Raw genomic sequence first — 22,434 nt, 5'->3', positions numbered from 1 at the left:
TCTGTATGCTTAAATGGTTTCAGAAACATTATGAAATGGTTCTTTGGATTGACGGAGACTGTGCTGTAGATGATTCTATATAGAACCATTTTGAAAATGGTTCTATATAACACCAAAAAGGGTTCTGCTATTTTTATGATGTCCAGCTTGTAACTATAAACGATAGCAACAATTTGGTGCTATAGAAAACCCTTTTCAAAAAGGTTTTATATAGAACCATATACAACTCGTTCTCCATCAATCTGAAGAACCTTTCACAATGCAAAGAACGCTTTAATCATGCACAGGCTCTTTTAAGAGTGCATGGAATAGAAGAACCCTTTATGGTGCTAAATAGAACCATATACGACCATTATTTATAAATAAATGTACACTCTTAAAAACAATGATTCTTCAAAGGCTTTTTAGCAAAGGAAATGGTTCTATATAGAACCATGAGCACTCAAAGAAAAGGGTGTGTAACTGTGTAATTACATAGATATTATAACATAATGTAAGTCAAATGTACAGAGAATGATAATAATAACTCTAGACTTCCCAGCATTAAAGCGTAAAGGTTTACAGTCTGAGTCATTTCACACTGTGCACATTAAACTTGGTACTGGGTTTATGAAATCAAGCTCATCTGTGTCTCTGTTATCCTCCTTTATCATCTCTTTGAAAGAGTTTCGACACGTTTCAGTCAGTGACACTAGAACATAATTGTAGTATTTCACTTCATTTCTCTGGTTAAATATCACATCTGTTTTATCTGGTGCTGTGCAAGAGCAAGATGCGTATTTAGTGCCCGTTATCATAAAAAGATCTGTTCTTTCCAAACCCAAACCAACCTCTAACCAAACTCTGACCAACCCTAATCTATCTGCAGCCGTCAGCTGTCTAAGTCTGTTCAGCGTGACGCATCGCCCTGCGACAGCTCACATTCTGATGTTTTCCATCAAAGTTTTCCGAGTATCAGTGATTTCTTTCATGTGGTTAATTTCAACTGGTTTAAAAAGCTGAATGAGTAAGTTTTTAAGTTTGACTAGAAAGCAGCTCTTATCTTCAAAGAGGAAATGTCCATGTTTCCACAAAAACTCTCTGCATTGCTTTTCTCTGAGCTTTAGACGGCCAATCATGAGTTATTGACAGTGTCAATAGTGATAGTTTACAGAAAAATGAAAGATAGTGATGGTTATAGTGATAAATTTTGATCAGAGTGATATATTTTTAGGTCTATTTGTAAAATGATTTTATAAAGTGATAAAATTTGGACACTATTATGAATTATTCAGTAACTACTATGAATTATTCAGTATCTATTATGAATTATTCAGTAACTACTATGAATTACGCAGTGTCTATCAGGAATTATTCAGTATCTGTTATGAATTATTCATGTCCACTGTGGATATTTCAGTATCTACAATGCATTGTTCAGTTTCTTCTATGAATTATTAACTTTTCACTATGAATGATTCGGTATCTATATTTGCATGTTTCCAGTGTTTAGATTGCTTTTCTCTGTTTGCTGTGAAATTTAAATGCATATATAAAAAGACCTAAAATGATTTTATATAGTGCAAAAATTTAGACACTCTTGGTAAAATGTTGATTTGAAGTGTAAATAAGTGAACACATCCTCTACAGAGACCACATTTCTGCATATTTTAATATGCAGTTACTGTTTATTTACTGAATTTAAAATATTGAAGAAAATAAACCAACAAAAATGTGGTTTGTGGACATTTTATTAGAAAGGGTGAAGTACAATTTTGCAAAAAATGACATTTAAGTTTGTTCCCTGCAGAGGATGTGATATAAAACTCTACCCACGCCAATCTGGTCATTTTGCCATACGTTAATATACACAATTGCATAACAAAATACACAGCAGCTACATAATCAGTAACATTTATGGCTGATTTAGATTCTGTATCAACAGGTTCAAGTCTGTACTCAACAGCAATAGGAAAATAATGAATGCTTCCAGTGTTTATGTTGCTTTCTGCCTATAAAATGGGACTAAAACTGTTACAAATCTTATAAAAGCAAAACAAATCATGACATGGAAGATGAATCTCCACCCACACCCTGCTTAGAGCTGCCCTTTAGCGTGACCAGGTCATGTCTGGAAAAAATCAGACGTTTGACTCAAGGCCTTTGACATTTAGTCTGGCTTAAATGACACAAACTGTCATAAAACAGTAGGAATTCATTTGTGAATGTGTTTGAAGTGTTTATAAATGCTGCAACAGAAACTGCAGACTCGTCAAACGAAGGAAAAACACAACTCTTAACAAGTTCTTCGCTGTTTCTACAAAAGCTCGCAGTGCATTTCCCCATTTCTCAGAACGCAGACCAGTTTTTAATGGTGCCTCTGCAAAACACTGCAGGCACCAGCACATACGCTGCTGCTCTAAAAGAACTCAGACTGGATAATAGTCATAACTTCATTATGGCTGGAAAACTGTTGATCCAATAGGTGCAACAGAAGACATGGCAAACATTAAGAATGATTAAATTTGCATGCCGAACTGGAAGAAATAAAGTGCTCCCACAGTAAATAAGGGTTCTTAAAGGTTCCTTCGTTGCACATCGAAATCTTTAACGTTAATGTGTAGCATTAATGGTGTCAGAGGGCACAGAAGAGCATCGAGAAGGCTGACAGCAGCTTCTGAGCCGCTGACAGCAGGATGTGTCACACTGTGACTGATAAGAGACCAGTCTGCAGAAAAGGACACGGGTGTGATCTTTTCTTCCACCACAACACAGGAAAAAAACGCCACAACTTTCCACTACGCAGCAGAGGAATGTAGAAGTGTGCCTTCAGCTTCAGCGTGAGAAGAGCCTCTGTGCTGAAAACGGCATTTGTACAGACATTTGGGTCAAATTCCATGTTGTTATTGATTTTCTGAGGGTAAATAAGTTACTGCATCCTCTACAGAGACACACTTCTGCACATCGTAATACATGATTATTGTTTATTTGCTGAATTTAGCATATTGGGGGGGAAATGAAACATAAAATGTAGCATGTGCACAAAGATATGGCACATTTTATATTTTTTACATTTGTCTAATATGTTTAACTCAGCATATAAATAGAAAAATTGCAGAAAAATTACATATTCAAGTTTCAGTTATTTTCATGGGTATTTTAACTTTTGCATAAGACTATGGATATAAATATATATTAGCAAAGTATTATTAATGGCAATTGTAACGCTTTAGACTGCAGACCTATATTTTTTTCCTTTACTTTTAAGCATCTTCTGTGAATTATTCAGTATCTATTATGAAATATTCAGTATTGATAATGAATTGTTCAATATTCACTATGAATTCTTCAATATCTACTATGAATTATTCAGTATCTACTATGAATTATGCAGTCTGTCATGAATTATTCAGTATCTACTATGAATTATTCAGTATCTACTATGAATTATTCAGTATCTACTATGAATTATGCTTTGTCTATCATGAATTATTAAATGTCCACTAGGAATATTTCAGTATCTACTATGAATTGTTCAGTTTCTTCTATGAATTATTAACTTTTCCCTAGGAATGACTTAGTATCTACTATGAATTATGCATTACTATTCGAGTTTAACGTGATGGTAATGCAATGAGCTCATTCTTTCTGCACGCTCTTTCGAGGCTCTGAAGTGGTGAAACTGTCAAACTGTGCAATAATTCAGGAGTTCATGCAGTTGAACCCCTGTGATGCCACAACCCTCCATGATTAGAAGTCCAAGAAGCTCCTACCACCAAAAGCTTTGCAGCTGGTTGCCTTAAAATTTTAAGTTGACCTGACTGCAGTGAATTCCTTCTGTCAGCCCATGCTGTGAATTTATTCTTACCAGGCTCTCTGCCGGAGTACAGCGAGTTATCCGCCATTGAAACATCGTCAGATTCTGTTTGAAAGCTGCCCTTCCGTGTTGTGCCTCTTTCAACCCATTTCATCTGCAGGAGACATGAAAACAATAATGAGATTATAATAATAATATCAGAAATTATACATCTTTCAGGGGAACCCAAAGACACTGTGCAATAACTCTAAATAAACCATGAAATCATATGAAAAACTTCATATGATTTCATATAGTAATATGATTGAAAATTGAAAATGAACATGTAAATAATAATAAGGTCAGAAACATAGAAAGTAGTATTGAAAACACAAATCATATCAGAATACATACAAATGTATTTCAAAACAGCTTGATATAAGTTAATATCTAGAACCTAGGCATTTCAGTGTAACTTTAGTGTAACTGGTTACTTACTATCATTTCATCTATATTATTACACAGTGTTTGGGAGTTTCTATCACTTGCTTACCCAGTTAATACCTAAAAGCTGCTGGAAACTTTGTGTTATTAAGTTAATGGTACACACCTTTATGTTACAAAATGATTACCTATTATTTTACAGTTTGTACCTCACACTTAACCCCTCAAATGGCCAGGGACAATAAAAGTGTTATCATTTACCACAGTTAAGGGGTATTGTTAGGATATTTTAATGTTACACAATCCAAATCACAGGAAATGAGTGCCACTGTGCAGCATTTAGCACATTTATGCACATTCACAATAATTGTGTTTGTTCATTGCGTCTTCAGATAGGAAAGAAATCAGGAAGAACCATTTATCTGCTCCATGTGAAGTAGTTTCTTATAGGACCCGTGGGGAAGATACATTAGAGAAGTAAAGGCCGATGCCCTTTGAGTAAAGGCCATGAAACCAACTGAAAACAAATCTACGTCACTATTGCTAAAAGCACCATCTAAGACCTAAACGTCTGGTCTTTAACAGCACTGTGAGATGAAGTCTAAACAATTTGTAGCATTTTATTTATCCTTGCCTAGAACTGAATTTCAAGGAAATGCACTTATTCTACTTAAGTAAATAGTAGAGCTGTCAGTAAATTGAATGAAAACGAATCCGTTGATCCATTGATAGTAACGCAGGCTGAGGCCCAGCGCTGTTTGCTGCTCATATAGAATCCATGATTGCAGCGCTTGCATTCAATTATGGCTTTAAAATGGCTTTTAAAAAGAAACCTACAGCACATTCAGCAGACTACGCTGGAGAAATGATCACACGAGACAACGGATAAATCAACCAGCAGCTAACTAACAAAAGCAGCAGCTAGGTGGAGCTCCAGGTCCCGTCGAAAACCTCCACTGTAACAAGAACACACGAGAGAATCCACTGACTTTAAATATATATATATATATATATATATATATATATATATATATATATATACACACTCACATTGACTGTATATATTATATATATGATGTATACACTCACTGACTGTATATATGATATATATGATATATACACTCATTGACTGGATGTATGACATATACTGCAGCCATCATTGCTATCACTTGAAGTTAAACTGAAAATTGTAATTCAATGGAAATTACATGATTTTCACATCCAGGTTCTGCATTCACACAGTGAAAGTAACGTTACTGAATTATTGAAAATAATACCTTCTGATGAACCTTATTTTGTCCACTCATATAGCTATAATAAAACTTACTGCTTTTTAAATGGAACATATTTCTTCAGAGTCAAATTTGAACAATTATTCATGATCAACTACACAAAATAATGCAATTTATCACGAATAACATGTTCATTCTTTTGATAGGGCTATTAAATTGCTCAGCTGAACATGCTCATATTGCTAAAAAAGAATAGAAGCTGGTTGCCACAAATTAGCATGATGTCATTTTCTTGAATAATATCACTTTCCTTTATTGTTTGCCAGAGCATTATTAACCAAACCATACCTATGAAGATATATAAATATAGGAACATGTCTAATCTCACACTGTGGTGTAATTTCATTGAGAGCCACTTATTTAGATGCAAGTGTTTTGCTTATATTCACTAATTTAGACACGAAAGGCTCGTTTACACGATTCAGACTTTTTTAAGTGCCTAATCTGTTCATGACAGCGTCGGTTTAAACCCGGCATGGTCTGTGTGATTTTCACAGTTTAACTCTATTATTGATTGAGGAAGTGTTGCTTCCCATTTCACACCCATCCCCCACATACAGTCTACAGTCCTCTGCTGCCGCTTTTGTAGATTCTGCTCTTGTCAGTTCATAGCGGTACATTGAGGGTAACAGATTAACCTGTTTGGTTACAGATTAATCTGCATTGTTCCAAGTGCAATTGAATATACTGCATATATATTGTCAATACATACAAAATATGTATCATTTTTTCCAATATACTCCACTTTTGCACAGAGTGGCATGAGAACATGCCACCTAAACTGTCGTGGCAGTTGTGGAAAGAGTACTGAAACCTGAACTCAAGTAAAAGTGCTGTTTTTCAGTGAAAGAAATGCAATATATTTTTAGCATATTCAAATAATTTGCAAGAATGTTGGGACAGTTTACTTAGAACAACATGATAAGAGCCTGCAGAGTTAAAGAACAGGAAAACAATAAAAAGTAAAACATTTACCTCAAGAGTCCACACCTTCTAGATTAACTAGCCATGTTTGTGCTTCCTTGCTTTCCACAGTGACCAGTAAGGTTTACTACTCGTTTATAAAGACTGGCCATTCACATGCTATGTATTTTACCATTTTACAAATGTGGTTTTGCTGCCGTCCTTGACTAGTACTTCATATACAAACAAGATTTAGACAAAATCTTAATGGAAAAAATCTCCCCCTCTACTTATAAACACAAATATGGTATCGAAATTTTCCACACAATTTTTCTACTTGTTTCAATGAGCTACAAGTGAGAAACAAGCAAATCAAAAAGAACATTTCAAGTCATATAGGCAGAGGTGGATCTACGGGGTGGCAAGGGGTGGCAGCAGCTAGCCCACTTGCCACCCCAATTCCTTAGCCCCTAAAATAAGACAATGAAGAAACTCTTTAAATGGGCAAGAGCTGCAACAGAGCTGCCATTGGAGGAACATGAGCTTGGATAGAAACAGTATCTGTTTCAATGTAAAGGCTTATTTCATATTTTATGTGAGCAGTTGATATTTACTGGATTGAATCATATATATATCAGAAGTAGTTAAGTGACAAACACACATATAAGCTATTCAAACAAAAGAATAAAATGAATAGTAATAGCTGCTAAATTCATCTAAATGCATGATTAGAAAAACTTATATGCAGTCTCGATTTTGAAAAAATCTGTGCAGTCAATTAATGACTCGAGTTGAATTGCAAATTGCAATCCAGTTCATAGATTTTGGCTAGCCTAAAAATTGTTTTGGTCCAACATTTATTATAGTCTTCTTCTCCCTTATTACAGTAGACATACTTGGAAATAACCTGCCCAGTCTAGGGTTAATCTCAATGCATCCCTGTCGCTGCTTTGCAACTGCTGGCAAAATCTTCTAGATGCCCCACTGCTTATAGACCAAGGAGTCTTAGGAAATTTAACCAATTGGATGCATTAGAGCAGCAAAAACACAAAAATGTGCATTACAGGGTGTTTCTAGACGCAGGTTTGAAGCCACCTCTCTCAGAAAGTATGTTGGTTAGCTATGATTACTTGTTATCTATACAGGTTGATGGATGTAGACTGTCCTCCTGTACAAATACAGCCTAAAAACAACCCAAACTGCTCTTCTTTAGAACTTGTGATATGCAAATGTTCTGGACTTCCTGTTTTGCTCTTGGCCTCTGAAAGGCCTAAAATGTGTGCATAGCACATGCTTGAAGCCTCTGTTCACTAATCATCAGTGTCGAACCGTGACTATCAGAGGTAAGGCCTTCAGTTCTGGCCTTAAATTCTAATAATATATAAGCACAAAGCTACAAGTGGGTCACGAGAACAGATTGTGGACGTTCTATCTTGAGCATGGACATTTGAAGCTTGTATAAGACGTTCCATATGCTTTATCTGAAGCTTGTAACAGATTTTAACATAAATCTGAGCTTGTATCAGTTTTGCAGTGAGTCTTTCCGTAAAGAGTCCTGCATAGAGTTTCCGCCTCTGTTTTCCATTCCATTCAGTTAGTTCCATAACTAACTGAAACCTGCATCGACTAAGGCTCGTATTCACAGTCAGTGACATATCTAGAACTTCCCGAACACCTCTCAGAACCGGTTTTATTTTATATTAGAACGTGATCAATTGATTTCTCTGACACTTCCTAATAATGTTGGTAGTAAATCTAATGTGTAAGGCCTTCAGTCCAGCTCCTGAAGTCCTAACCAATGGGAGAGCAGCTCAACTGTGAGAGAACAATCCTGATTGGATCATTTTCTGTTGGGTCTTTTGTAACCCTTTTGCTCCAAATAAGAGTATTTCTACAATACTTACATAGTTTCAATATAATAAGCACTATGACTCTTAAATAAAACTGAGCTTTTATTTTGTAGTTTCTAGAAATCATTTCCTACCATCATATGCCAAAGTTTGGGCAAAGTTCTGACCAGATTCCATGTTGTTGTTGATTTTGAAGTGAAAATAAGTGAACACATTTTCTACAGTCAACATACTTCTGCACATTGTAAAATATACAATTACTGTTTATTTACTAAATTGAACATCTTGAGGAAAAATAAAACCTTAACTTCTGTCTGTGCAAAAGTTATGGCACATTTTGTATTGTATGATTAGTTTCTAATTTATATATTTTCACTTTGTTTCCAAAGTCTTAGTAAATAAACTAAAATGTGCAGAAAAATGCCATATTTATGCTCTCTGTAAAAGATATGTTAACTTCATTCAATTCAAGGTTCAAACCTTTGCATATGACTGTAGAAGACCCTCTGCTGCTGATCACACTGAGCGAGGCAGGCACATCTATTTCTGATGTGTACTAAGGCACCACAGAGGAGATTGTGTAATACAATGTGGTTGGGATAAAACATTTGTGTAATTTCCCAAGAATTTCCATGAATAACCTGAACCAATAGGTCAGACCCTGGGTGTTTACTTTAGCACTACACAAGAAAAAACAACAAATCAACACTAACATCCTAACAATTCATTTTAACCTAATTTCATTAATTTGCACAACCACCTCGCTGCCTTTAGCGTTTACAGTGTGCCCTTAGCTTCAACATAATATTGTGAGTTCACACATAAAGTTATTTCTTCTGTTGTATTACAGATTTTACTATTCAGATAGGCTTATACACCGTGGAACCAATTACATTGCTGCACCTCCTCATGTAGAACTAATCCCAGCTAAATATTACTACACATACTGGATTCAAATTACGCATCTCAGTTCCACCAATTCTTCAAAATTTCTGTATAATTAAGTGGTTAAGATGTAAACAGAGTCATTCAGAGTGGTTTGGTGTGAAACGCTCTGTTCTAGAGAAACTTACAGAGTCAGAATTGTTCACAGTGGTGGTGATAGGAACCAGACGTCCCCCTCTAAAAGCTCCCTCACAGAAAGTTACTACATGAAATGGTTATGAATATCGTTATTTTACGATAGTGTTATGATAAGATTTTGGACTAAAATGTATTTTTTTATATACATTTATATTGGAGGGATACATGCAGGGTGCTGTGAGGCAAAATAGTCCCCAAAGAAAACCTATTATTTCAGATTTTCCACTATTTTCCATCATCAACATTCCATATAAACTCAGAAGACTCGTGTAGGTTCACTGGTGGTTCTGGATAGTAAATAAAATGTCTATATTTGTGTTGTAGTCATGGCGACCCCTGGTTCCTATCACCACCACTGTAAAGACATCTGAACCATTTCACACCAAACCACTCTGAATCACTCTGTTTACATCTCACACACTGCATTATTCAGACATTTTGAAAAATCGGTGGAATTACTAAGTCACAGAGGCTTCTCAGGTGCAGGTTAATCAGTGGTTCTTAGAATAACTGATATTAGAATTTAAGTATTTTAACTGACTTAAATGTGTGCAGCATTTCCACATGAATAGGTTTGGTGAGTAATGGGAAGAAAAGGTTGATTGGTCACAATAACATGGCATCTTTCATGTGGTGGAATGAGCCACACTGAAAAAAAAAAGTAATGTGCACATTAGTAAAATATATGCATCAACACTTTTTTGCCATTTTGACTTTTTGTTTGCTTACGCTTGGTAATAATAGCGCTGATGGAACTTTTTTGTTCATGTGGAAATAAATGTCACATTTTTCAGGTGAAGGAAGTTTGCAGTTATGGTAACGCAATGACCTATTAGGGACACAACTGAGCATAAAAGTCTCCACTCTGTTCCACTGTGGAACAAAAAGCAAGCAAGCTGGTCATTCTACCACAGTGAAATGATGCAGTTTATAGATCTTACTGCGTTTAAAATGAGCGTCTCACGTTTGCAGTACTGAAAGCAGCGTGTTGCCACAATTCCACATTTGCATTCTAGTACTCTGATAAAGGGGAAGTAGAAGTCAGTCATAATAATGTGGTTTTATGTAGTGGAGCGTGGAAAGAGGAATGCGATGAACTATTTACACTGGGCAAAAGTCATGAAACGTGTTTAAAATTGTTCATCTGGGAGTTTTGTTCAATAAGAAACTAAATAACATTAGACTAAATGTAAATAAACATGAATACGGTAAAACACAGTCTTTGCAAACTCATTCACATACATCAAATCACACCTGTATTTATTCTAATTTTAGTGTTTTTAGCCAATAAATCGCTGCTGTTTCAACAAAACCTTGTGTCTCCATTTTTGACGTTTTTTAGTTTGGGACATAATTTGAAAATACCTGTTGTCCTTTACATTGTTTGTAAATTTCATGATCAATGGACCAAAATAAACAGCCCAAAATTACTTAGAAAAAAGTCTGGTTCCATTGACTTACATTAGAAGTAAAATGAATGTCACCTTTGTAAGCATCTATAAACGCTTTCATAACATGTTATAATGCATGCATAAGACATTATAAACATAGCTATAAATATTTATAAAAATGCATTATACGTTATAGCCATGTTTATTATGCATTATGAATTGTAAACATAATGCATTATAAGTACTGATCATAACAAATTATAAGAGCTCATAAGTTGTATTTGTCCGCTCTAAGTAAAGTGAAGCGTACTGTACTAAAGCCTCCTCCAGTCTTCAGAGTGAGGCTTCAAGTTGAAGTATTTACTGAAGGATTTACTGAAACACTAAAACATTCACAGTAAAGCACATTACAGGCTTCAAATGTCAGAGTTTAAACTAGAGCTGCCATCAGTGTTTTACCCAATGTGGGAAAGGTAATGTTCACCACCGTTAGCTTGGTATTTGTCTTTACTTTACACTCCAAGCTGGGACTGACTTCTTTGGCACTGACAGTATAACATGTTATTAACACTATTTATAATGCATTATATTAACAATTCATAATGTATAATAAACATGGCTATAAAGTGTAATTCAGTATAATTCTTTTTTATAAATATTTATAACCATGTTTATAATGCCTTATGAATACATTACAACATGTTATAAATGTGTTTATAGATGCTTACAAAGGTGACATTCATAGAAAGTGTTACCAGTATGTTTTTTCCTTCTCCTGGAAAGTTACCATTTTGGAGATACAATGTTCCAACAGCAGTGAAATGCATAATGTCCAGATAAATAGCTGTGAACTTCGTTTTCTGTAGCGCTGTATACTACATCAACAGTTTTGTTAATGCTTACTTAATTGATGTAATATGTGTTATTAACATGGAAATATATGTGTATGCAAGAAAATTCAAAATTCAGTGCATTACTTTTGTCAGCATAGAGTGTTATGAAGCATAAACTAAGGCGTATTTGTGACTAAAATCTCCTCTGAAGCAAATGCAGGTCAGAATTTCAGCGTTTCTGCCCAAAACATGTGCCAAAGCTCAGAGCATTGTGACTGCTCACTGTTACAGTCAGCTGACGACATTAACACACTTCAAGTGTTCCTGCAGCAGAAGTTGATTCTTACGTACAGGAAATGCGATTTCACACAGTTTCTGCATCCAGTCCTCCAGTTCAGCTGTTTCAACAGCAAACACAAAGATCTTCTCTGTGGTCTCCACCAGGAAGGCCTTGCAGTCCTTCGGGCAGCCGTCAACACTGGCGTCCGCAACGCGGATACAGTCGCTCAGCTTTATAACCTGGAATGACAGTTAAATAACTTTAGTGTCTTAGTGCTTTAATATATCACAGTTTTACAGGATGTTGTTCATGAATTAATGCTTTATGTTCTATGTTGAGTTTCTGCATTTTACCATGTTTACCACACCTTTGTATCACTTTTATCACCAGTTTTTCCTTTTAATATTCTTTTTTTTTTCCTTTCTTGGCATTTTTCTTTCTTCATGTAGGACTGTAACTGATACTTATGACTCATTATGGTGGGTGATAATGCTGAGCGCTGAGCACAAGCTGTGTCAAACAAAAAAGACTGTCGAACAGTGACGAATAAAGAAATGATGAATTATATATTAGCTGCTGAGACATCTCCAAAATGGTGAACTTCAACTTACTTAGCTTTGATGTCATTTATATTGGTCCATTCATTATGAAATTCTCATACACTGGAAAGGAGAGCCAGCATTCGTAAATTATGTTAATAAATATATAAAAAAGACAAAAAACAGAGATGCACAGTCTGTCCTGACAGTGATGAGACTGTTATGCACTTGGCTTACATGGTGTGAAAGGCCTAATTAGTTTTAATCGACTTACTTTTTTGTTCTCCTGCTTGCATTTGGATTTCTCCAACGTTCCGCTCGATCCATCTTTACACTCGAAAAACTCCAGGCGTGAGATGGAGCAGGTGCTCTCTCGATACAGTATAGACCAGACCTTCCTCCACTTCTGTAAAAGAAAAGAGGACAGAAGGTGAGTGAATGAAAGACATGCATTAATAATCCATTAATAAACAGTAAAGAATGCATTATTGCAATAATGATAATAATAATAAACACGTATAACTAAGATCAGCAAATAAACTCTTCAACTCTTAATCATTCCTCTTTCTTAGATCATTTTCATCCCGATCCCATGCATAACTGTAAAGGTTGTAAACATTCTTTTTAATCATACATGGTGGTAAATTTTGACAAGAAGCGCATAAAAGTGATGCTAACTTGTTAGTTTGTTATGAGTCTTTCACATCACAGTATTCTGTACACAAAAAGTGCTGCCAAAAGGGGTTCTTTCGTGTAGTAGACTCCAAAAAGCCTGTTAGTTCAGTAGTTTCAATTGAGTTCTTTAAAAAAAAAACACTGAAAAGGTCATTAGGGAACCAGACTGGGTTGCACCGGTTATGCATAAGTTTGTACAGACTGTAAGTTTGTATGTACAGCCTTTAGGCAACACCAAGTATTATTTTACTATAATCAGTTACACCACCTTGCATTTTAGCACTTAACAACGAACTATGCTGTACACACTACTGTAAAAATACGAAAAGTCAGCTCAATTTAAACTTAAATATGATTTAACTTGAGGGCACTAGAGTTCACCCAACTCAAGAAGGTATATATATTTTTAAAACTTCCATCACACAACACCACCAGGAACCCAGTTCAGGACAGCTGTGGCATCACTGGGGTTCAGACCTGATCCCCTGATAATGGGGAACGTGCTTAGACGGTCATTCCACTTGGGGCCCCTGAAATCACTTAAATACCTCTGCTTTAAAAAGAATTACTATTTTACTTGATTTTTAATTAAGTCAAAATTTTAGGTCAGTCATAAATTAATTCACATTATTCTGTTCTAATGCTGATAATGTGATTGTGTTGAACTTACAAAAATGAATATTTTAAAGCAATATTTTTCAAATTCTTTGTTCAGGTTGAATAAAACAGCAAGTAGTTCTTCACAGCGCAGTGATAAACGCTGTGGCTCATGTGAGTTATTTTTTTATTTGCCAGAACAAAAGCCTTGTTTAGCTGATAAGGCAACAGTTGGAACAAAATCAATATTTTACATCAATTCAAACCTCCAAAAAACTTCAAATCAGCTTTTATACTGTAAAAACTGGCTCCTCAAATCAACCTTAAAAAATACTTATTACAATTTGTTCAATCAAAGTAATTTTTTGAGATGAACAAAACTAGTTCAATTGCTTGTTACTACATGAGGTTTTTTTAGGTTGAACTGATAAGGCTTTTTTTTGCAGTGTGTCCTGTTCCACTGTTTACAGTGTTGTTTACACGATCAGGCAAATAACATAATAATAACAACTGTTGTGCATAGTGTTTTTAGGTGACTGGGCTGTAACTGAACGTTCACCTCAGCTCCTGTAAAAGGATGTCTAGTGTGAGCTCTTCAAAAAGTAAACTGGTATTTATTATTTCATTATTTTTTTTTCCATTTGTGTTTTTTTCCATCTTGCATCATTCTTAAACTGTTTGCATTTGTGGTTTTGTGAATGGTGGGAACTCAACTAAAGGGAACACTTAAGTGTGGCAAGCTATCATTTGTTGGCATTGAAGGACGTCCGTGATGAGAATATTCCTGCTGTAAGAACACTAATAATGGAACATGTTGATTTTCAGATGTTTCTGCAGTGTTTCGGAAGCTTTGGGTATAAAATGAACGGCCGTGCTGAGCTGCACATTTCTGCAGTGAGGAGTGTGAAGGTTTTGAAATAGTGTACTTAAAAACCCTTCTTAGCAATCGCAATTTAAAAAAAAACTGTGAACGGCAGTTTCTCGCCAACAGACACAACAGCTTCCGTCTAGAGGTTTTGCCATCTGCAAGAGTCTCACTGAACTGAGGCTGTGGGATAAACCTGCATCATGACTAGAGCTGAAAATAAAAACTACCACACACAGAAGTCAGTGTTTTCATCAGCCAATATTTCTTAACACTAATAGTATCACTAGCAATTAACATAGCCTTTTCCATTCAGATCTATTCCAATTTGTCTTCTTTGTGGTTCTGCACCGTAAAAAATGTTGCTTTTGCTTAAAAATGTTGGTGTTCTGGCTGCCTTACAATTTGGAGTAAATTGAATTGCGAATAGTAAGTTAACAGAATGAGAACCTGTGTTTTACACCCTGCCAACCTAGTATTTGGAGTTCAAATGAAAATTTTAAGGCAGTCTGGACACATTTTAGAGTTAAAACCCCTTTTTTACCAAGTGGTTTACCCAACACTTACACCTGCTCAGGGGGAGGATGTAAATATTTAGCAACTACCAAGCTCAATGTTAAAGCTAAATTATGTCGTGCAACCCATATTGATTTAGTAATGCATAAACCTGAATGTAATAGACTCTTACGCTATAACTATGTTTGAACTTTCGAGAAACCAGTTCGAGAAACCAGCCCCAGAGGTGGTTCTCCTATGGCAGGGCTGCCCAGCGTTCACCTGTGAGGATATTCGATTTGGCCCGCCAGAAAGTTACCCTCAGCCAAAGACACAGCGAACATTTTTATACTTTATATAACTTACTAAATTCATATTTCCTTTAATTTTTTTAAAAGGCCAGCTGGTAGGCCCAAATTTTATTACACACTTCTATAACATAGGCAGTGGCTCAGTTAGTCTGCACTGAAGTCCTGGTAGTCTGCCTCCTACGATATAGACTGGGGTTCAATCCCCTCCCCGCACCCAACTCTATACAGATAAGAGTCCCTGGGCAAGACTCCTAACACTACCTTTGCCTACCTGTGTAAAATGATCAAATTGTAAGTCGCTCTGGATGAGGGCGTCAAATGCCATAAACGTTTTGAATAATAAGCCTTAGTATGTAAAAAGGGTTTTAAGGGGTAAAATTGTATTTCTGAAGTATTACAGTAACAAAACAGAGCACGCTGTTATAAAGCACATCTTTGAAACCTTCCAGTCTTCTTTAATTGTGTATTGTCTGGTCTTTTTGGCCCTCGGCCAACCTCAATACATATCACTTTGGTAAAAAGTTTGAGCGCCCCCGTTCAGTGGCATCACCCCAAAGAATTTCATTCGGCTCCTTCATTTTTAAGCACTCGCAAATTCTTCAGTAAGGCACTAATCAAACAGGAATTCATGAAAAAGCATTTCCATGTACAGTGTACCAAAACGGTAAATTACATCATGCACATATTGCACAACAGTATATTCTTTCTCATGTAGGCTCGTCAAGTCACGCAAAATAGCTTAACAAAGATCACTTTTGGACATTTAGAATCAAATTTGGTTCGTATAAATAACTCAAAGGACTGAATTAACAGGTATTCAACACAGAACAACCCGGGACACACACTAACCATCAGTCCAAACTGACAGCTACACATCAACTTCCACTTCTAATCGTTTAGCTGCTCAGAAGCTCGTTAAGTTCACCTAATTTATCTTACCTTTCCAAACCTCTGCTGCTGCAAATATAGCAAACCCTTCTTTCTGATGTCCTCCTCCATTTCTCTCGCTGTGTTCTCTCTGAACTACCCCAGCTTAGAGCTTCCTTCATCTAGTGTGACACCTCTTTCCTCTTGTGTTTGCTGGTGACGTGAGCAGCAGCTCCAAGTTCCGCCATTTGTACATCCTGTATAACCCAGATGAGCTACGCTCTCTTCTGCTGAACACTGCAAATGCACATGGTGTCTGTGTGTGTTTGTACTGGTTTTCATACAATGTCAGGACAAAAAAAGTTTCATTTGATAAAAGTGACCAGGTTTAGATTTAGGGTAAAGATCCTTATATATGTATATGTATTTGTACTTATAAGTGTTTATGTATATATGTGCATATATTTATATACCTTTTTCACAGCAAAATATGGTCTCTTTTCAAGTAAAATTATCTTAAATGTGTTCAAGAAATCTAATAACTCTCCTTTCGAGATTGTATAATTAGTGGACCACCATCTCAAAAAGGGAAATATTAGATGTATTGACTAGTTTTAAGATCATTTCACTTGACAAGACACCATTTTTTGCTGTTAAGATTTATAGAACCTCCACATAACATATAGATTGATATAAGAACTATTAAACTGATCTTAGAACCTTTAAACCTTTGAACCTCCCACAACTCTTTTCAAACATCGTTCCTGAAGGAACCAAAAGTGGTTCTTCTATAGCATCCCTCAAAGAACCCTTTGTGGCACCTTTTTTTTAAATGTGGGGCATATTGCATGGCTAGAGTCGTTAAATAAATAAAAATAAAAGAAATAGTATATTTGTATGTATTTTTTCTCCCCTTTTTATGCTCTTATCTCATATTTTTCTATTGAATATTCTGTTTTTTATGGCAACAGACAGCATAAGCATTTCACTGCACATTCTACTGTAAATAGCTGTGTATGGCCAAGGAAACTTGACTTGATTTGAGTTTTTCTCTGTGGTGTCTAGATAGAGACAGCCGAGCGGTGCTCTCCTATTGGTTAGAAATTCAGATGCTAAAATGAAGGCGTTACACATTAGATTAACCTCTTATGTTTGAGGTATATTTTGGTTTTTCCATCTGAATTCACATGCCCAAATCATAAGGCAAATTGTGTTCAGTAAATGCACAAAATGAATGTAAAGTTTTGGGGTTTTGTGTTAATTAACAGAAAATATGTTTTATGATCATACATATATTGCTATATGTTTACAATTTACTGCTGAAAGCCAAAAATCTTAGACACGCTTTGTATTTTATTATAAAAATATTTTTTACAGAGCAGATCACTGAAGAGACGCCATCTGTTTATAGTTTATGGAAAAATAGGTCAACTGTCAGTAGAAAAAAAATTGTGAGTTCAGCTTCTTTTAATATAAACTTTTAAAGTTACATCACCCATCTATTTGACTGGAAAGAAGACAGTTACAGCTCTCATATGACCCCCACCTTTTGAATGATGCTTATGAAATAGGAAAATTATAAAGTAAAGAATATGACAAAGTGCGTTTTGGAACCAGTTTAAAAGGTTAACTCTTACAATAATTAGCCAGTGAAACAGCAATCATGCATGCATGTTTTGATGTACAAAAAACATCACTGTATGGCTTTTGGAAGCTAACATAGATGTTAATGTCTGTTGCAAGCTTCAGATAAAACAAATGGAATGTGTTTTACAAGCTCCAAATGTTTACGTTTAATCTAGAACAGCCAAAATTTGATCTAGAACAGTGGATTACTGTTAGCTTAGTGATAAAATACTACTAGAATCCCATAGAGGTGCTAGCAGAAATCAGCATTACCATAAAGGTGTTTTTTATTGTATTTGTTGTGTATGTAATGCATTTATATAATGCTTATGGATTCAATGTATGACCTCATGCCCTGGAGTTGCGTAAGAACACGTGTCCGTGTGTCTGTGTTTGTCCACACCCACAAGGATTGTTCAAATTCCCAAAGTTCAGTTCTTAGTTTCTTGCTGTAAGTCTGTCTAATTGTGCAGAAAACACTGGAAATGGAGGTTAAACTCTAAAAATAATCTAATAATCAGCACAAAATGAAAAGTCCCATAAAGAAATGTATTAGCATTGTTTATGCAGTGTTGCTTGTCCACTCCATATGAGCACTTTAGCTTTTATGATTTATTTATTTATTTATTGACATTAATTGCTGACCTTTTTTAAGGGGCACAAACCGTTAGCGACACTGAATATAATCGTTTATGATCCACTCTTATGCATGTTTATTGTATATAAGTTAGTGCTTATGCTGTTTGTGACAGCTCAGTACAGCATTGGCTCTGGGCGTAATGGTCAGATTATAGTTTTTTCAGCACAGCTATTTTAAGATCTGAGGTGTTAGAGGGCCGGCTCTGTGGTCAGCTGCTGTGCTCACATCCTGTTCTTGAATGTGAAGTTTCCATCTTGACACACTCACACACACATACATTTGTACTGCTGAGGCTTTTGGTGAATAAGTAAACATCAGTGACAACTAGCAAAAAAACAAACAGAGGGTTTATCAGTGCAGGCCATAGGGCTACAGCAGAGTTTCAGTTGATGCTGTGGGTGCCACAATATGCAGTCAAGCCTCCAGAGTGTAGCAGAAACATTGCATAGTACTACAGTAAATAGTCTTTGAAATAATATCTTATGAATATTTTCTGTCAATTTTCAAATCGCCTACACATTTGTTTAATAAAACTAATAAATGGGCTAAAGACATTCTTACACATAATAAATATAATATAACACCGTTTCCAAAAAAGTTGGGATGCTGTGCAGAATGTACATAAAAATAGAATGCAGTGGTGTGCAAATCATGTAAACCATATTGTTAAAGAAAAATACTACAAAGACAACATATCAAATGTTGAAACTGAGAAATTTTACTGGTTTTTGAAAAATATGTATATTTTTGGCATCAAATTCAAAATATGTTATCAGTGGTGACCGGTCAGTTTAGCACCCAGACTCTTTTAATACAGAGCAATGCTGTTGTAATACATGCAGAATGTAGTTTGTCATTGTCTTGCTGAAATAATCAAGGCCTTCCCTGAAAAAGACGTTGTCTGGATGGCAGCATATGTTGCCAAACCATGTGTATATTGTTCAGCATTAATGGTGCCTTCACAGATGTGCACGTCACCCATGCCATGTGCACTAATGCCCCCCTAAACCATCATGAATACTGGCTTTTTAACTGTGCACAGATAACAAGCTGAGTGGTCTTTAGCCCAGAGGACACAGTGTCCATGATTTCCAAAAAGAATTTCAAATGTTGCTTCGTCGGACCACAGGATACATTTCCACTTCAACTCAGTCCATTTTAAATGATATTGGGCCCAGAGAAGGTGGCAGCATTTCTGTATCCTGTTTATATATGATTTCTTCTTTGCATTTTAGAATTTTAACTTGCATTTGTGGATGCAGTGATGAACTGTTTTCACAGACAGTGGTTTTCAGAAGTGTTTCTGAGCCCATGCAGTGATTTCCACTACAGAATCATATCTGTTGTTAGGGCAGTGCTGCCTGAGGGCAAAAAAGACCCCATCCAGCAAAAACTGGTTTTTGGCCATGTCCCATGCATACAGAGATTTCTCCAGATTAGATTAGATGTGAGATTAGAGCTTTGTGATACTAAATGAAAATATTTGAGCTTTTTTAGATCATCTTCCTTACAGATCAAAATAAATACAACAACAATCACAGGCTGTTTTTTGCCTCTTTAATGAAGGGTTAAACAGGACACTACATCATAATTAAAAAGTGCATACCAGTGCAACATTGGGCTCAAAAGACCTTATGAGACGGATCATTTGTAAGAAAGTATCAGTGCAAAGGACTTGAATAGTTTAACTCTGTAAGTGGCCAAAACAGGCTCAAACTTTTATTATACACCTCAATAACTTAAGAATATCCCAGGTAGTTTGCATTACAGTCTACCCAAGTGTTAAATCATAAGACTTATGACATAAACAGCCTGAGATTTAAAGGGTTTAACTGTGCAAATTCATTGTAAACTGTAAAAAACCGTGTTGCATAATGCACATGGTGGGTAGCCATTACATTACAGAAGCAGTGTATTAGTATTGTAAGTCATAATACAGAACTGCAGTGGAAGTGGAAATTCTTAGTACACTCAGCATCTGTCAGCACAGGAAGTTTGTACGGCTCTGTTCTTCTCCTTTAGGGTCCTTTTGGTCTAAAATAAAACACTGCAGATCCAAATTAAGAAGAGTTAGCTACAGTAAAGCAGTTCATTAGTAAAATTAAACAAAAAATAGGGAAGCAGGAACTAAATGGAATGGCTAAAATGGAAAATAGCTGATAATAGAGTGCTTTACTCACTTAAAGTACAATTAAAAATGTTATAACTTTAAATAATACAGCATAATAATTTCTCAAAATGCACAGTACATTGAACAAAGTATAAGTAACTAGTTACCAGCACCCTCTGTATATTATCTATGTAATGAACAGTTTGATTAAAGTGGACAGTCCAGAGAAAGATGCTGATGATTCAAGGTTTATTATTAGTGGTCAGTCTCATTAGATGGACTGGATGCTGTTGGATGAGGACATTTGCATTTCCTGGCGGGGGCTCTGAGTGTCATCCCGGGGGGCCGTGTATTCAGTGATGTTGGGCAGTCCGGGGAGCACGCAGCAGCTCAGAGCACTGCGGAAAATCGCCATGTCGTGGGCCTGGTACCTACACGGAGACAGAACCACACGGGTTTACTGATGAAGGAGGTGAAAAGTTGTATCATATAGAGTCTCACATAATCATGCACTGTTGTGAGCTGTGACTGACCTAGATAAGCTCCACCTACAGATGTGTTCTTTCATAGGTACAGTTTACAGACCACTAGTAAAAATCATCATTCAGAATACATATATCACAATACCTACATTTAGAGTCGGTTATTCATTCAGCCTAATGAGAAACTGTAGAACAGACTCAGTTTATATCACAATACCTACATTTAGAGTCGGTTATTCATTCAGCCTAATGAGAAACTGTAGAACAGACTCAGTTTATATCACAATACCTACATTTAGAGTCGGTTATTCATTCAGCCTAATGAGAAACTGTAGAACAGACTCAGTTTATATCACAATACCTACATTTAGAGTCAGTTATTCAGTCAAACTAATGAGAAACTGTAGAACAGACTCAGTTTATATCACAATACCTACATTTAGAGTCGGTTATTCATCCAACCTAATGAGAAACTGTAGAACAGACTCAGTTTATACCACAATACCTACATTTGGAGAACAGACTCAGTTTATATCACAATACCTACATTTACAGAACAGACTCAGTTTATATCACAATACCTACATTTAGAGTCGGTTATTCATTCAGCCTAATGAGAAACTGTAGAACAGACTCAGTTTATATCACAATACCTACATTTAGAGTCAGTTATTCATTCAGCCTAATGAGAAACTGTAGAACAGACTCAGTTTATATCACAATACCTACATTTCGAGTCGGTTATTCATTCAGCCTAATGAGAAACTGTAGAACAGACTCAGTTTATATCACAATACCTACATTTAGAGTCGGTTATTCATTCAGCCTAATGAGAAACTGTAGAACAGACTCAGTTTATATCACAATACCTACATTTAGAGTCGGTTATTCATTCAGCCTAATGAGAAACTGTAGAACAGACTCAGTTTATATCACAATACCTACATTTAGAGTCGGTTATTCATTCAGCCTAATGAGAAACTGTAGAACAGACTCAGTTTATATCACAATACCTACATTTAGAGTCGGTTATTCATTCAGCCTAATGAGAAACTGTAGAACAGACTCAGTTTATATCACAATGCCTACATTTAGAGAACAGACTCAGTTTATATCACAATACCTACATTTACAGAACAGACTCAGTTTATATCACAATACCTACATTTAGAGTCGGTTATTCATTCAGCCTAATGAGAAACTGTAGAACAGACTCAGTTTATATCACAATACCTACATTTAGAGTCGGTTATTCATTCAGCCTAATGAGAAACTGTAGAACAGATTCAGTTTATATCACAATGCCTACATTTAGAGAACAGACTCAGTTTATATCACAATACCTACATTTAGAGTCGGTTATTCATTCAGCCTAA

General features: G+C 35.8%; 2 protein-coding genes across 2 annotated transcripts in view; both read right to left on the bottom strand.

The window, feature by feature from the left end:
• dok2 (docking protein 2) overlaps positions 1-16,375 on the bottom strand; it is a 31,860-nt gene extending 15,485 nt beyond the window's left edge. Inside the window, exons 1-4 of the mRNA XM_036578200.1 lie at positions 16,273-16,375; positions 12,665-12,796; positions 11,923-12,090; positions 3,848-3,950 (exon numbers count right to left, since the gene is read on the bottom strand). Coding sequence (XP_036434093.1) covers positions 3,848-3,950; positions 11,923-12,090; positions 12,665-12,796; positions 16,273-16,332 — 463 coding nt within the window. The 5' untranslated portion in view covers positions 16,333-16,375. The remainder of the gene's footprint in view (positions 1-3,847; positions 3,951-11,922; positions 12,091-12,664; positions 12,797-16,272) is intronic.
• Positions 16,376-20,847: 4,472 nt separating this feature from the next.
• The window catches only part of LOC118814019 (kelch-like protein 10), a 12,790-nt gene continuing 11,203 nt past the window's right edge, over positions 20,848-22,434 (bottom strand). The window contains 1 exon segment of the mRNA XM_036579691.1: positions 20,848-21,007. Coding sequence (XP_036435584.1) covers positions 20,848-21,007 — 160 coding nt within the window.

Source organism: Colossoma macropomum, unplaced genomic scaffold (assembly GCF_904425465.1).
Source record: "Colossoma macropomum unplaced genomic scaffold, Colossoma_macropomum, whole genome shotgun sequence".
Lineage (NCBI taxonomy): Eukaryota > Metazoa > Chordata > Actinopteri > Characiformes > Serrasalmidae > Colossoma > Colossoma macropomum.
This window is presented reverse-complemented; position numbering and strand designations above follow the sequence as displayed.